General features: G+C 57.4%; 2 protein-coding genes across 2 annotated transcripts in view; both read left to right on the top strand.

The window, feature by feature from the left end:
- Positions 1–6: 6 nt before the first annotated feature.
- Positions 7–8,783, top strand: HDGF (hepatoma-derived growth factor). Its single transcript, XM_006775739.2, has 6 exons — positions 7–13; positions 5,739–5,815; positions 5,955–6,093; positions 6,713–6,904; positions 7,123–7,334; positions 7,477–8,783. Exons 2-6 carry the CDS (start codon positions 5,748–5,750, stop codon positions 7,481–7,483), a joined length of 618 nt encoding a protein of 205 aa, XP_006775802.1. The 5' UTR covers positions 7–13; positions 5,739–5,747; the 3' UTR covers positions 7,484–8,783.
- An 862-nt stretch (positions 8,784–9,645) lies between these two features.
- The window catches only part of MRPL24 (mitochondrial ribosomal protein L24), an 8,684-nt gene continuing 5,925 nt past the window's right edge, over positions 9,646–12,404 (top strand). The window contains exons 1-3 of the mRNA XM_015571725.1: positions 9,646–9,698; positions 11,719–11,962; positions 12,044–12,139. Coding sequence (XP_015427211.1) covers positions 11,780–11,962; positions 12,044–12,139 — 279 coding nt within the window. The 5' untranslated portion in view covers positions 9,646–9,698; positions 11,719–11,779. The remainder of the gene's footprint in view (positions 9,699–11,718; positions 11,963–12,043; positions 12,140–12,404) is intronic.

Genomic DNA, 12,404 nt, shown 5'->3' with positions numbered 1-12,404 from the left:
CCCGCTGCCTTCGGTTTGGGCTGTTCTTGTAACTCCTCCCACCCCCCCAGGCGCCACCGCCACCCCCTTTGGGACCCCCTTAGACGCCCCGCTTCTTCATTGATTGTCGCCCCAAGTTCAGACTCCTTCCTGGGTAAAATGATGAAAGGAGGACACCAGCCCGTGAAAGGAATAGATGGAGGCGGAGTTGGCTTCTGGAAAACTTTGGTTCGGGGCGTCCTTAAGAGATCTGACGTGGAGAGGGTCGAGGAATGGTTGGGGACGGTGTAGGAGGCGATCGCCCTGGTTCGGAAATCATCCGCCAGGACCCTTCTTCACTCCTCGGCCCCACGAAAACATGCCTCCATATGCCGCCAACTCACATTTGGGCCTGAGGGTGCCTGGCGCACCCGGTGGGGCAGGGAAGTCCAGTCCATACCGCCTCTTCGCGGAGGCTGGAGGCGAGGCGACGTGGGTGGAGAGCCTGAGTTGCTGCTACACCTCCCCCCACCCCCATCCACCCCCACGTGAGCCTCGCGGGCCCCAAAGGCCCAATCTGCCATGTGGTGGATCAGCCCGCCAATATGAGGGCCCCTCCCCCCAGTCCAGCACCTGGCCAGGTGGGAGGGTGGGCCCCAAAGTCCTGGGTTTGTAGTCATGTTTCCCCCCTGAGGCCTGCGACAGGTGAAGTAGGAGGGAGGAAGGTGGCCGGAGGGAGCTGGAGGAGTTCGGGGATGCCACAGGGGGCAGTGCCTCTGGCAACTTCTTTCAAAGTTGGTATGGGGTGGCCTTGGCATTCGGAGGGGGTGCCTAGAGTGTAGGACTGGTGGAGAGTGGAGTCCAAAGGCAGAGGGGGGGAGGGGTGCATCTTCTGGGTCAGGGGGCCACGTGCAGAATTCCCTTAAGGCTGTGGTTGCTCTTGGTGGCTTGAGTCTGTGTGTCTTCATCTGGCCCAGATCCTGCCCTGAGTTTAGGAAGCTGCCCCCAGGCTCCCTGGTGTCCTGTTCAGAGTGTCAGGCCAACTTTGGGGTCACTCGGAGGAAACCCGGAAGACCCTTCCTCATTCCGTACTCTCCTCTGAGGAGTCTGCCTAATCCCATATGCCTTGAGCTCCTGTTTCCTGGAACTTCTAGATGCCTGGCTTCTGGAATGGAGTGAAGTACAGAAAGAGCAGGACTCTCCCCGACCCCAGGGCCTCCTAGAGTTTAGGGGAGGCAGCACCCACAGAGGCCTGGTGTGTGCATGTATGTGTGTGGCATGTGAACACTCATGTACTTTACCCTGCACCTTTGATCCAACTGGCTTCTTGGCCTGCATGCCAAGGCCCTGGTGGGCCTGGCAAGAACTGAATCCAGGTCTTTACTGCTCTGCCTGCTGGGGTGGGACAAAGTCCAGAGACTGGGCTAGGGCCTGGGGAGGGGTTACAGCTGGAAGGTGGGTTAGAGAACCAGGGAGGAGAGGAGGGGGCAGGAGAGACACAGGTGGGCCTACATTGGCCCTGTGAGGAATGCCTGTAGGTTGTGGTGGCTGTTTGTAGTGAGGGCAATGCCTGGGGCTGGGGATGCCGTCCATTTCATCTCTTCCCACTGGCCTCCAGGGCAGAGGGTGGGCCCCCCGGAGGCAGAGCCTCTTCCTTTGTTGATGCCTGGGCCTCTTAGATAAAGTTAGGGCTGGGGAGGAAGACCAGACCAGGGTCCCAGAGCTGGGACTCCACCCTTTGCCTGTGCTCGGGCTCTTTGGGCGGGGGCGGGGGTGGGGTGGGGTGGAGTAGGGGCACTACACCCAAGTTATTTCTGACATGCATCCCCCTTAAACACCAAAAAACCCCCCAAAACACCCCAAAAATAAAAAAACAGACAAATTGGTCTCCTCCCCATCCCCTGGATATGATCCTAGTCCCTAGAGGGGCCCGGCCCCTCCTGAGATGAAGAGCAGGGGACCACCCCTCTGCTGTGGTGAAGGCCACTGTGGACCCTCCTTCCCGCTTCTGGGCAGCGTGGCTGATCCTGGGTGAGGCTAGAACAGCCCGGTCTGGGAGAGTCAGCCCGAGGGCCACGTGCTGGGCCCCACCTGGAAGGATGGTGTGACTCCATCTTGACCTTCTCCTCCCGCTTCCTCCTGCCTGACCTCTTGGGGGATCTCCAAGCTCTGAACAGTTAACCACCAGGACTCAGGCATTTGCCCCCCCCCCCTTCCCCCCAGGTTCCTTCCTCCTTTCTCCCTGTCCCTGGGTCTGACAACCTAACCTGAGCGGCCCCAGGGCCTCACTCCTCTTTCCTCCCGCCGCCCCGCCCCCACGCCCAGCACACTACCTTCTCTTTTCTGCCTCTTGGGTTTGCCACACTTTCCCGGCCCCAACTGTCTCCTGCCCCAGATTTTCCGGTTCCTGGGTCAGGTGGGGCCTGGGCCCTGGGTGTGGTGGTTAGAGCCCTGGCTGGCAGGGACGGTGGGCTGGGCCTTCCCTGCGGCCTTCCTCTGAACTGCTCAGGCCACCCTGGGCCTGGGTTTGGTCTGAGGCTGGGGGTGAGGTGTTCAGGCCTCTCCCGCTCTCCTCACCTGGGGATTCCCCATCCCTCTTCATACTTCAGGGTGCCCATGGGCTCTGGGAGGACAGGATTTCCTATGCGTGGGCCTGGCCCGAGAGGAAAAAGTAACTTGCCTGGATTCTGGGAGGGCAGAGAGGTAGCAGACCCCGCTCCCCTGCTGGGCCAGTGGAGGGGCTGCAGTGGGTCTCCAGCGCCCATCTGGCCCCACCCCGACCCACTTAGCCTTGACTCACGTGTTGAGTCACAGCCGGGATATAAAGGCACCGCCTGGGAGACGTAGGTCTGTATTGGGGGCACAGGCATCCTCAGAGACCTCGTGTCATCTTCCAGATGCTTATAGTGGAGGGCCCACGATAGAAGGGATTTCTCTGGGCGGTGGGGGGAGGTAGAAACTCCATTTAGTGAAAAGAATGTACCTCCTGGCCCCTTCCCCACAGGTGTCCACACACAAAGTGAGGCCGGGGGATGGGGTGACCCTTTAGGCCTCAACCTGTGAGTCGCGACCCCTTTTGGGGGTCGAACGACCCTTTCACAGGGGTCGCCTAAATACATCCTGCATATCAGATATTTACATTACGGTTCATAACAGCAAAATTACAATTATGAAGTAGCAACGAAAATAATTTTATGGCTGGGGGTCACCACAACATGAGGAACTGTATTGAAGGGTCGCGGCCTTAGGAAGGTTGAGAACCACTGCTTTAGGGGTAGCTGCCCATCTGCGCGGGCCCTGGTCTCTGTTCTCCTCTAGACCCACCTTTTATTCGGCTCCAGGCCAGCAGGGAGGGTCTGTCGGTGTGTCTCATTGTCTATTTTTAATTCCTAGCCGTTCTTTTCTTTCCCTCCCACCCTGAGGTTGGGCAGCCGTGGCCTCCTGGGCCCTGTCACACCTTATCTCCAAGTCTGCTTCCCCGGGAAAAGAGCCCCGCGGTCTGGGGAGCTGCTCGGCTGTGGCTGTGCGGGAGACAGCTTCACTGGCCCCACGCCCTCTCCCAGCCTCAGTTTCTCTCCTTTCATCACGCATTTTCCGGGCGCATGCTCATGCGCGGCTCCCGCGTGGCACTGGGCACAGAGCTCGGAGTTCGCTGCGGTGCTCTCAGCTGGGACCCTCAGACCCCACCCCTCCCCGGGAAGCCGCTTAGGGAAGGGGCTATTGTTGCTATTATAGTGCCGGTCTCCCGGGATCCCTAAGCCCCGGAGGCTCTCAGTTTGTGGTGTGTTTTTTTGTTTGTTTGCCTTTTACTTCTCCCTCCGAGAAGAGGGCGGGGAGCTAGCTGGTAACTGGACCCAGGTGTCCTGGCTGAGGACGGGCCCCTCTGCCTCCACCCCCACCCCGAGGTCCTCGCTCCCCGAGAGGCCCGGGCTGGAGCTTAGAGCACTGCCCTGCGCCCGGGCGCCGGGCTCCAGGCTCCAGGCTTGTGGGTGGGGTGTGTGTCAGCGTCCCCTCCTCCCCGATCCGGAGAGAGGGCCTGGGGGAGGGGTGGTCACATTCCTGGTTGCTGAGTGGCCCCGGGGGGCGGGGTTGGGTTGTCATGGCGATGGAGGTCGTGTGTGTTTTTTTGGGGGGGGGGGCAGGGTGCCTTTCCACCTCCCGCATTCGCACCTCAGCGTCTGCTGGTCACGGGGAGGCCCCGTCGGTGCCCGACCTTCCTGGGGGGAGGGGCTGGACCTCTGTCCCCAGAGGCCACGGGGCAAGTGGAGGAGGTGCCCAGGGGCTGGAAGGCTCCATGTCTGGAGCAAGATGCCCCTCCGATTCGCGCCCAGGGCCCACCCTCTCTCCTGGGTCTATTTTAGCACCTTTCCAACCTCCCAGCTTCCTGTCTCCCGGGCCCTCAGGTGCTCTGTTCCCGTCTGGATGCGTGAATCACTGCCTGTCCGTCTCTTTCCTATCTGCGCCTGGGGCCCCGGGCAACATGGCCACCTGGCCTCGGTCCGAGGGAAGCCCGGTAGCTGGAGCTGCTGCAAGTGCTGCTGGGAGTTGTAGTTTCTCCTCCGTTGAGCGGGGCCTGGGCGTCCAGGGCCTGATCTCAGAGGCCGGCTGGGCCACTACCCTCTGCGTTTCCCGGACCTCGGACCCCTGCACGTTCACACCGGCCTGCAGCGCCCAGGGCAGGCCGAGCTCTTCCCAAGCCCTGGCCCTCACTCACTTGCCCTGTTATTTGGGCAAATAACTTTTCAAAGTGTTTTCCTAGAGCCTGTTGTGGTTACTACTGGGGGTCGGGGCGGTGTCGGGGAATAGGCAGCCATGGCCTCACCCCTCCACTGGAACCAGAGCCGTGTGCTTTTCTCTGTCTCAGAGGTTCATTCGGCAGCCTTCGCTGTGCACCTCCTGTGTGCTCGGCACTGCGGGCGTACAGACAGGCCTCCCTGATCTCGGGCATGCGTGGTCCTCGTAGACATTCATTAGATGATAACGTGAACGGCTGAAATCGGGATCGTGAGGGTGCCCTGAAGGAGAGGTGCTGAGAGTTGTATCTGGGGAGCTGACCGGGTTGGGGGAGTCTCTGGAGGAAGTGGTGACAGGGCTGATGTTGGAAGGCGGTCAGGCCTTGGTGAGTACAGGAGGCTGAAGGACAGCCTGACTGGTTACGCTCCTTTCGCTCTCACCACCCTTTGGCTTAAGCACTATGGCTATCTCCATTTTAAAGACGAGGAAACCGAGGCAGAGAGGCGCCATAAGTTGCCCAGCATCGTACACATATTGGTGGCAGCAGTGGGACCTGCCATCATGAGAAGAGGTGACAGATTGATGAAAAGCCATGGAAAGGTTTCCAGCAGGGGGAGGAGATGTTCACTGGGGTCCAGCACTTCCAAAGGCCACGCCGGCTGCCGTGGGGAGGGTGGGTGGTGGGGGGGCAAGAATGGAGACTGAAAGGACGTGGATGCTGTGGTTTTAGGCCAGGCAAGAGGAGACCGTGGTTGGCCCAGGGTGATAGCAAAGATGTGGAGCGTATAGATAGGGTCTGGGCATTGGGGGCAGAGTGGATGCTGTGTGATTTGTGAAGGAGTGGGGGTGACTTAACTCCGGGGTTTCTGATGAGCCGTCATGTCTAGCTTTGTTTGAAAAGTTCCCCCGCTAAGGGTCATTCCACAGCCCCTTGATGACCTCCTGGGTCCCTCTCAGTCCAATGCTGATGTGCCTTAGAGGTCAGCCCCCACCCCAAACCTGCAGCTCAGACCTCCCGCTCAACTCGCTTCTCTTCTTGCTCACAGATTGACGAGATGCCTGAGACTGCGGTGAAGTCAGCGGCCAACAAATACCAAGTCTTTTTTTTCGGGACCCACGAGACGTGAGTGAGGGGCTGCGGTGGGGAGGGCCACAGGCAGACGGCTTTGGGGAACGGGTGGTTATGGCGCCCCTCCCCTGTGGGGTTGCCCAGCTCCGAGGCAGCGAGGGGCTCGAGAGCACAGTCTCCCATCTCTCACCAGGGCATTTCTGGGCCCCAAAGACCTCTTCCCTTACGAGGAGTCCAAGGAGAAGTTTGGCAAGCCCAACAAGAGGAAAGGGTTCAGCGAGGGGCTGTGGGAGATCGAGAACAACCCTACGGTCAAGGCTTCTGGCTACCAGGTGAGCTGCCAACGGCCCCGTAGACCCCCTGGAGAGCAGGTGTGGCCACAGGCTCTGGACACCCCCGGGCCCAAACAGGATGCTTAGTCTTCAGGAATGGGCCTCAGGAGAACCAGGGCTCTCACAGTAGTAGCTCAGAGGGCAGAGGGGCGGGGGGCGGGGGAGGCTTCTGGCAAGAGGGTATGGGGTGCTGGTGTGTGGTGTAGCTGTGAGACCTGGGGGGGCGGGGCAAGAACAGGATGGAGGCGGTAAGTGGGGAGGCCTCTCTTGGGCCCGGGGTGAGTGTAGCACTTGGCCTTAACGCTTTCACAAAGGCTTCCTGGAGGATGGTTGGCGGGGAAAGGGTCCCAGCTCCCTTTGGGAGAAGTTGACCCGAGGTTTTGCCTCCTGCTCCAGCCCTCCCCCCTCCTGCACAGAGCCCTGCCTGCCCGGCCAGTGGGTTTACCCCGGGGCTAATCCGACAGAGGTGGGTCTCAAATCACTTGTGAGACTGGGCACCTGGGTGGGGGTGGGGGAGAGGTGGGAAAAGGAAGGAGCGAGTGGCTGAGGGAGGGGTCTGGGGAGGGGGCCTGGCCTGGCAGCCACTGGTGCCACTCAGCCTCTGCTGTCACTGCCACAGTCCTCCCAGAAAAAGAGCTGCGTGGAGGAGCCGGAGCCGGAGCCGGAGCCGGAGGCCGCAGAGGGCGACGGTGACAAGAAGGGGAACACCGAAGGTAGCAGTGATGAGGAAGGGAAGCTGGTCATCGACGAGCCCACCAAGGAGAAGAATGAGAAGGGGGCGCTGAAAAGGAGAGCAGGGGACCTGCTGGAGGTAACTGGCCTCCCTGGGGCCCCGGGGCTGGAGTCCCAGTCTGAGAGAGGCCTGGCCCGGCGTCTGAGGGAATCCCTTGCTGAGAAGCAGAGGGCTGGACAGGGACTGGCCTATCCAGGAAGGAGCCTCCGGAGAAAGGAGGGGAGACCCAGGCCGGTGGCTGCCACCTCCCTCTCTAGCCTCAGCCCACCTCATCCATCTCTCCCCATCCCCCCTAGGACTCCCCGAAGCGTCCCAAAGAGGCGGAAGACCCTGAAGGGGAGGAGAAGGAGGTGGCCAACTTGGAGGGTGAGCGGCCCTTCCCTGTGGAGGTAGAGAAGAACAGCACCCCCTCGGAGCCCAGCTCTGGCCGGGAGCCTCCTCCAGAGGAAGAGGAGGAAGAGGCCGCCAAGGAAGATGCTGAGGCCCCAGGCATCAGAGATCATGAGAGGTGAGTGAGCCCTGGCCTGGGAGGGCCTGGCCACCCGCCTCTCGGGAGGCTGGTGGACTTGGCCAGGAGATGGCACTGGCTGGGGCGAGGGCAGGCCAAGGCCTCATCGCTAACCCTTCTCCCCTCTAACCCTCCTTCACAGCCTGTAGCCACCAATGTTTCAAGAGGAGCCCCTGCCCCGTTCCTGCTGCTGTCTGGGTGCTACTGGGGAAACTGGCCATGGCCTGCAAACTGGGAACCCCTCCCCACCCCACCTGCTCTCTGCCACTCACTCTCCCTCCCCAGGCCCGGTCCCCGGAGAGCGACCTGGATGTGGCATGCCATCTGGCCCTGCCTCCACGCCGCCTCCATGCCCCCACACCGCTGGGATCTGAGTCAGGGCTACGTCTTCTGCTCCATGGGCTGAGATGAGGCCATTATGTCCCCCCAGGCCTGGATCTGGGTCCCAGGGTTTCTGGACCAGCTGTTTTCATCTCCTTATACCCTTTTGCCCCTCCCCCAGGCATTCTGGGTCTCTGGGTTGGTTTGGGTCAGAGTTAGGAGTAAAAAGGATGGAGGGTAAATGGCAAGGGTGGGCTTCTGGGCCCCGAGAGGGACAGTCCTCAGATCGGGGTGGCGAGTGGGCAGGAGGACGGCATCTTCTTGAGCTCCTGTCCCTTCCTCCAACACCTGTTATCTCAGCTGCCTAGATTCAGGGAAAGTGGGACAGCTCGCAGGGGAGGGCCTCCCTCGATGATGGATAACACCCATTTTTCCCTTTGCTGATCACCCCAGGAGTTCTGGGAGTTGTAGTTACTCATCAAAAGATTTTGGGCTTCCAGTTGTTTGGTCCATGGACTTGGGATCTGAAGGGCCAACTTCGCTCAGCTTCGGTGGGAGTGTTGAGGAGTAGCTTCTCCTTTTAGATCTTGGGCCAGAGATGTGATGGCCTGGGGAGACCCCTCACTGCCCTTCCCCTCTCCCCACAGTGCTCAAGGCCAGCCTGCAGTCACAGGTCACCCAGACATAAAGGAGAAGACACATTTTTTAGGAAATGTTTTTAATAAAAGAAAATTAAAAAAAAAAATTTAAAGACCCCTATCCCTCTGTGTGGCCCCCACTTTGCTCCTTTCTTCCTCGCTGTTGCCCTCGTTTCTGAGGTGCACTGGGAGGCTCCCCTTCCGCTAGGGCTTGGTGACGCTCCTTCTGTAGCTGGGACTTTGGTGTCCCTCCTGGTGTCATTCCCCACCCACCCGGCTCCCTCCGTGTTTCACCAGATCCGATTGTACCCGCTGAGAGGCAGGGAAGTGAGTGCCCCTCCCAGCCTCTTTCTCGGGGTCTCTCTGCCTCTTCCATCTCGTGCCCCTCTCCCTCTCCCTAGGGCTCTGATGAAAAATTGCTGACTATAGTTTAGCTCTGAGAACCGTAGACAATTTCAGTTCTAGGAAAATAAACCTGTTGATTACTACACTGGATTCTGACTGATTTTTTTGGGGGGTCTATTGAGAGGGAGAGGGGAAGGGGAATACAAATGATTTCCAAATTAACTTTCAGACTGAGGTAGGGGGTATCGGCCTTTCCTTCATTCGCAGGCTGTTCAAAATATCCAAAGTTCTGCATGAAGGGAAAGTCACAGAATACACTATTTCGTTTTACTTCTCTGGCCCAGTCACTGTTTAACACAGGTTTCTCCATAAGCACCTGAAAAGGTAAAAAAAAAAAAAAAAGTGCACACGAGGGAGGTGTCAGTGTCGATACCAGGCACAGCCCACACGGCCATGGAAGTGGGGCATCTGGGTTGGTTGTGGAAGTAACTGACACCCAAGAGCTCAGTAAACGGGCATCTTTCACTGGTGATCAGAGGCGAGGGGGTTGGTAGGTGGAATCTTCCCAGGTGGATGAGATCATCGATCATATGCGGGTCCTGGCGGATTTGACATTTCGTGACCAGATCATTGGCTGACGGTGTTTTAATCTGCCTCGGCCGCCTCCGGCAGAGAAGGGCGTGTGGGAAGAGTATTATCCGTAGCCTTGCCTGGAAAGGGTGGCTCTCTGCTTTAACCTGGAAGCCACAATCATGTAGAAAATGGAGCCATCGTCGCAACTACAATTCCCAGCAGCCCACACAGCTTGTTCAGGACTGTGCCCGGTGCGGCAGCCTATCGCGCTTGGCCTCCAACGCCCGTGTTGCTTCACGGTGAGCTTACGCTTCCTTGATTTCCTACCCGACCCCATTTCCTGTTTCAGCTTGCTTCGTAGCGGCGGACTACAACTCCCAGCATGCAGAGAGGCTAGATTGAGTGAGCTTCCGCTCTACGGTAAGACTACATTTCCCAGAAAGCCGAGGGACGGGGAAGGACAGGACTTGGGGCCCACATGCAAGAGGTAACGGGCGGAAGGGCCACGGGGCAACGGGTAGTGGAGGTGAGGCCCGCTCAGCTTGGGGATGTTGACAACCTCAGGCTCGTGGGGGAGATGGGTGCGGTAAAGGCCTTCCTTTTCCCGGGCTGTTGCTCAGTGGTATCGCCTGGATTTGCCCTGCACCGGAAGCTTGGAGCGGGTGGGTGCTGCCCGCTGCTGGGACATGCCCGCACCTGGGATGGGGCTGGCGGGAAAGCCTTTGGAGCGGGGGCCGGAAGGGCAGACGCGCCACCAGGCACTGCCTTGCACGGCGCTTTACTGTGAAAGAGACACCAACCACTCCAGGGTATGGAGGGGGAAAATGGAAAGGATCCGGGGAGGAGCGGGGGGCTCGCTTTTGGGATCTCCTCCCAGAGCTTCAGATTTAGAGTGGCTGAGGTTAAAGGACTTCTTGCAGGAGTCGTGGGTCTCTGCCCGTCTAGCTGTGTGAGCTGGGACAGGCACACAGCTCTCGGGGCCTCGGTTTCCTGGTCTCACAGGGCAGTGTGAAGACCACATGCCAGCAAGAGTGAAGTTCCCAGCCTTGGTTCTCATAGTCGTGCTCACTAGACCGGTTGTTACTTCTGAATGGGAGCATTAAGACCCTCACGTTCAACTAACATTCAAAGTAACGTTAGGCCTTTTTCATATTGAGAAGTATAAAGAAATGTCTGTTTAGATAAACAGTTTTTTAAAACTACCCATGGTTAAGAAATGCAAACGTTGTGGCAAGGAACAGATGGAAAGTAACAGCCCTCCCAAACTGTTCCTCTCCCCCCAAACTGGAGTTAATTTCCTAATTCCTTCCGATAAATATTTATGCCTGTACCAGAATACATATATTTTTTTTAATTTACCCAAAAGGAATAATACTGCTTACATTATTCTTGAAGTATTACAGATAATTTGAATGACACCAACAAGCCTGTAAAGTTTCATGGCCGATGAAACAGGCTCAGAAGTTAAGGGGCCTTGGTCACAGAATAAGGTGAAGTAGGAACTAGAACCTAGAGACCATCTAACTCCCCGTCCAGGCATGTGTATGCCATTGCAGTGCACTTTATTTGTACTTGAGGCTGGGCTTCATTCTTAGCTCTACAACAAGGTTAATGCTGCCTCCTTTCTTACACGATACAGTACAGGAAAGCACTTAGATGGCACCTGGCAGATAGCAAATGCTCAATAAGCAGAAGCACTTACTTTTTTTTTTTTAATATATTTTATTGATTTTTTACAGAGAGGAAGGGAGAGAGATAGACAGTCAGAAACATCGATGAGAGAGAGACATCGATCAGCCGCCTCCTGCACATCCCCCAGTGGGGATGTGCCCGCAACCCAGGCACATGCCCCCGACTGTCTTCACTGAGCCAAACCGGTCTCGGCAGAAGCACTTACTTTTGCCGTCAGTTCTCCACCACCCTGTTGATTGAGTTCATCATAATCCTAGAGTCTGGCTCGGGGTCCTTTTCTTTTAGAAAAGAAGCTGTCTTAGGAGTGGTCTTTTCCTGACGGAAGATAGGAATTGGAAGTAATGTAGGAACATTTTAATAACAGTTTTACCTCTGTTCCCTGTTTGTTATACTTTATAACTGCCTGGGTTTTTTTGGCCTTATGCTAGTGTTTTGTTCCATTACCTGTTTTCTTCCTATCCTGCTGTTTGTGTATTTATTCAATAACTTTTTATTGAGTACCTACTATGTGCTACGCCCTACTGAGATCTGTTGAATTCAGGGATGAGCTAGATAATGTGATTCCTGGCCTCACTGAACTCTTTGGACTTTGGGGTCAGATATATGTGGGTTTGAATGCTGATTCTCCTGCATAGGAGCTTTACAGCCATGGGCAAGTCAGTTAACCTCTCTGGATCGATCTCCTCATCTGTAAAATGAAGGTGATATAACGTGGGGATTCAACAAGATGAGGCCCATTGAACAACAGAGTAAATACTTACAAAAAATCCCTTCCTTTGCTTCTTTGTCCCCTTGTTCCCACCTGTCTACCCCAGCGCTGACCAGGAAGGTTTCTGGGTCCTTCCCTGGCCCGGGGATTTCTCACAGCCGTCAGCCATGCGTCTCTCGGCTCTGTTGGCCTTGGCATCCAAGGTCACGTTGCCCCCCAACTACCGCTATGGGATGAGCCGCCCAGGTAGCTTGGCAGACAAAAGGAGGAACCCGCCAGGGACCCGGCGGCGCCCGGTGCCTGTGGAACCCATTTCTGAAGAAGACTGGCATCTCTTCTGTGGGGATAGGGTGAGAACCTCAGGTGGGGTAGTATGGTGGTGGGGCTCCTGGGGAAGGATCTTCCTCCCTGACCCTCATGTCTTGCCACAGGTGGAGATTCTAGAAGGCAAGGATGCCGGGAAGCAAGGCAAAGTGGTTCAAGTCATCCGGGAGCGAAACTGGGTGGTCCTGGAGGGGCTGAATACGGTAAGTGGGCCGTGGGGTGGTGGATGCTCAGGAGGCCTGTCCCATCCAGCTCTGTCAGGAAGAGCAGCACAGGGCCTGGCGCTAGCTGTGGGCACGGTGAGACCACTGAGCCATCCGTTCTTCAACATGGACCGATGCGCAGGGCTGCAGTAGGCAAGCTGCCTTCATTCCCTTTGGTTTCTGATAACCCCCTCTTTTGGACAGCATTTCCGCTACATTGGCAGGACCAAGGATTACCGAGGAACCATGATCCCTGCGAAGCACC

This window comes from Myotis davidii, unplaced genomic scaffold (assembly GCF_000327345.1).
Source record: "Myotis davidii unplaced genomic scaffold, ASM32734v1 scaffold208, whole genome shotgun sequence".
NCBI lineage: Eukaryota > Metazoa > Chordata > Mammalia > Chiroptera > Vespertilionidae > Myotis > Myotis davidii.
This window is presented reverse-complemented; position numbering and strand designations above follow the sequence as displayed.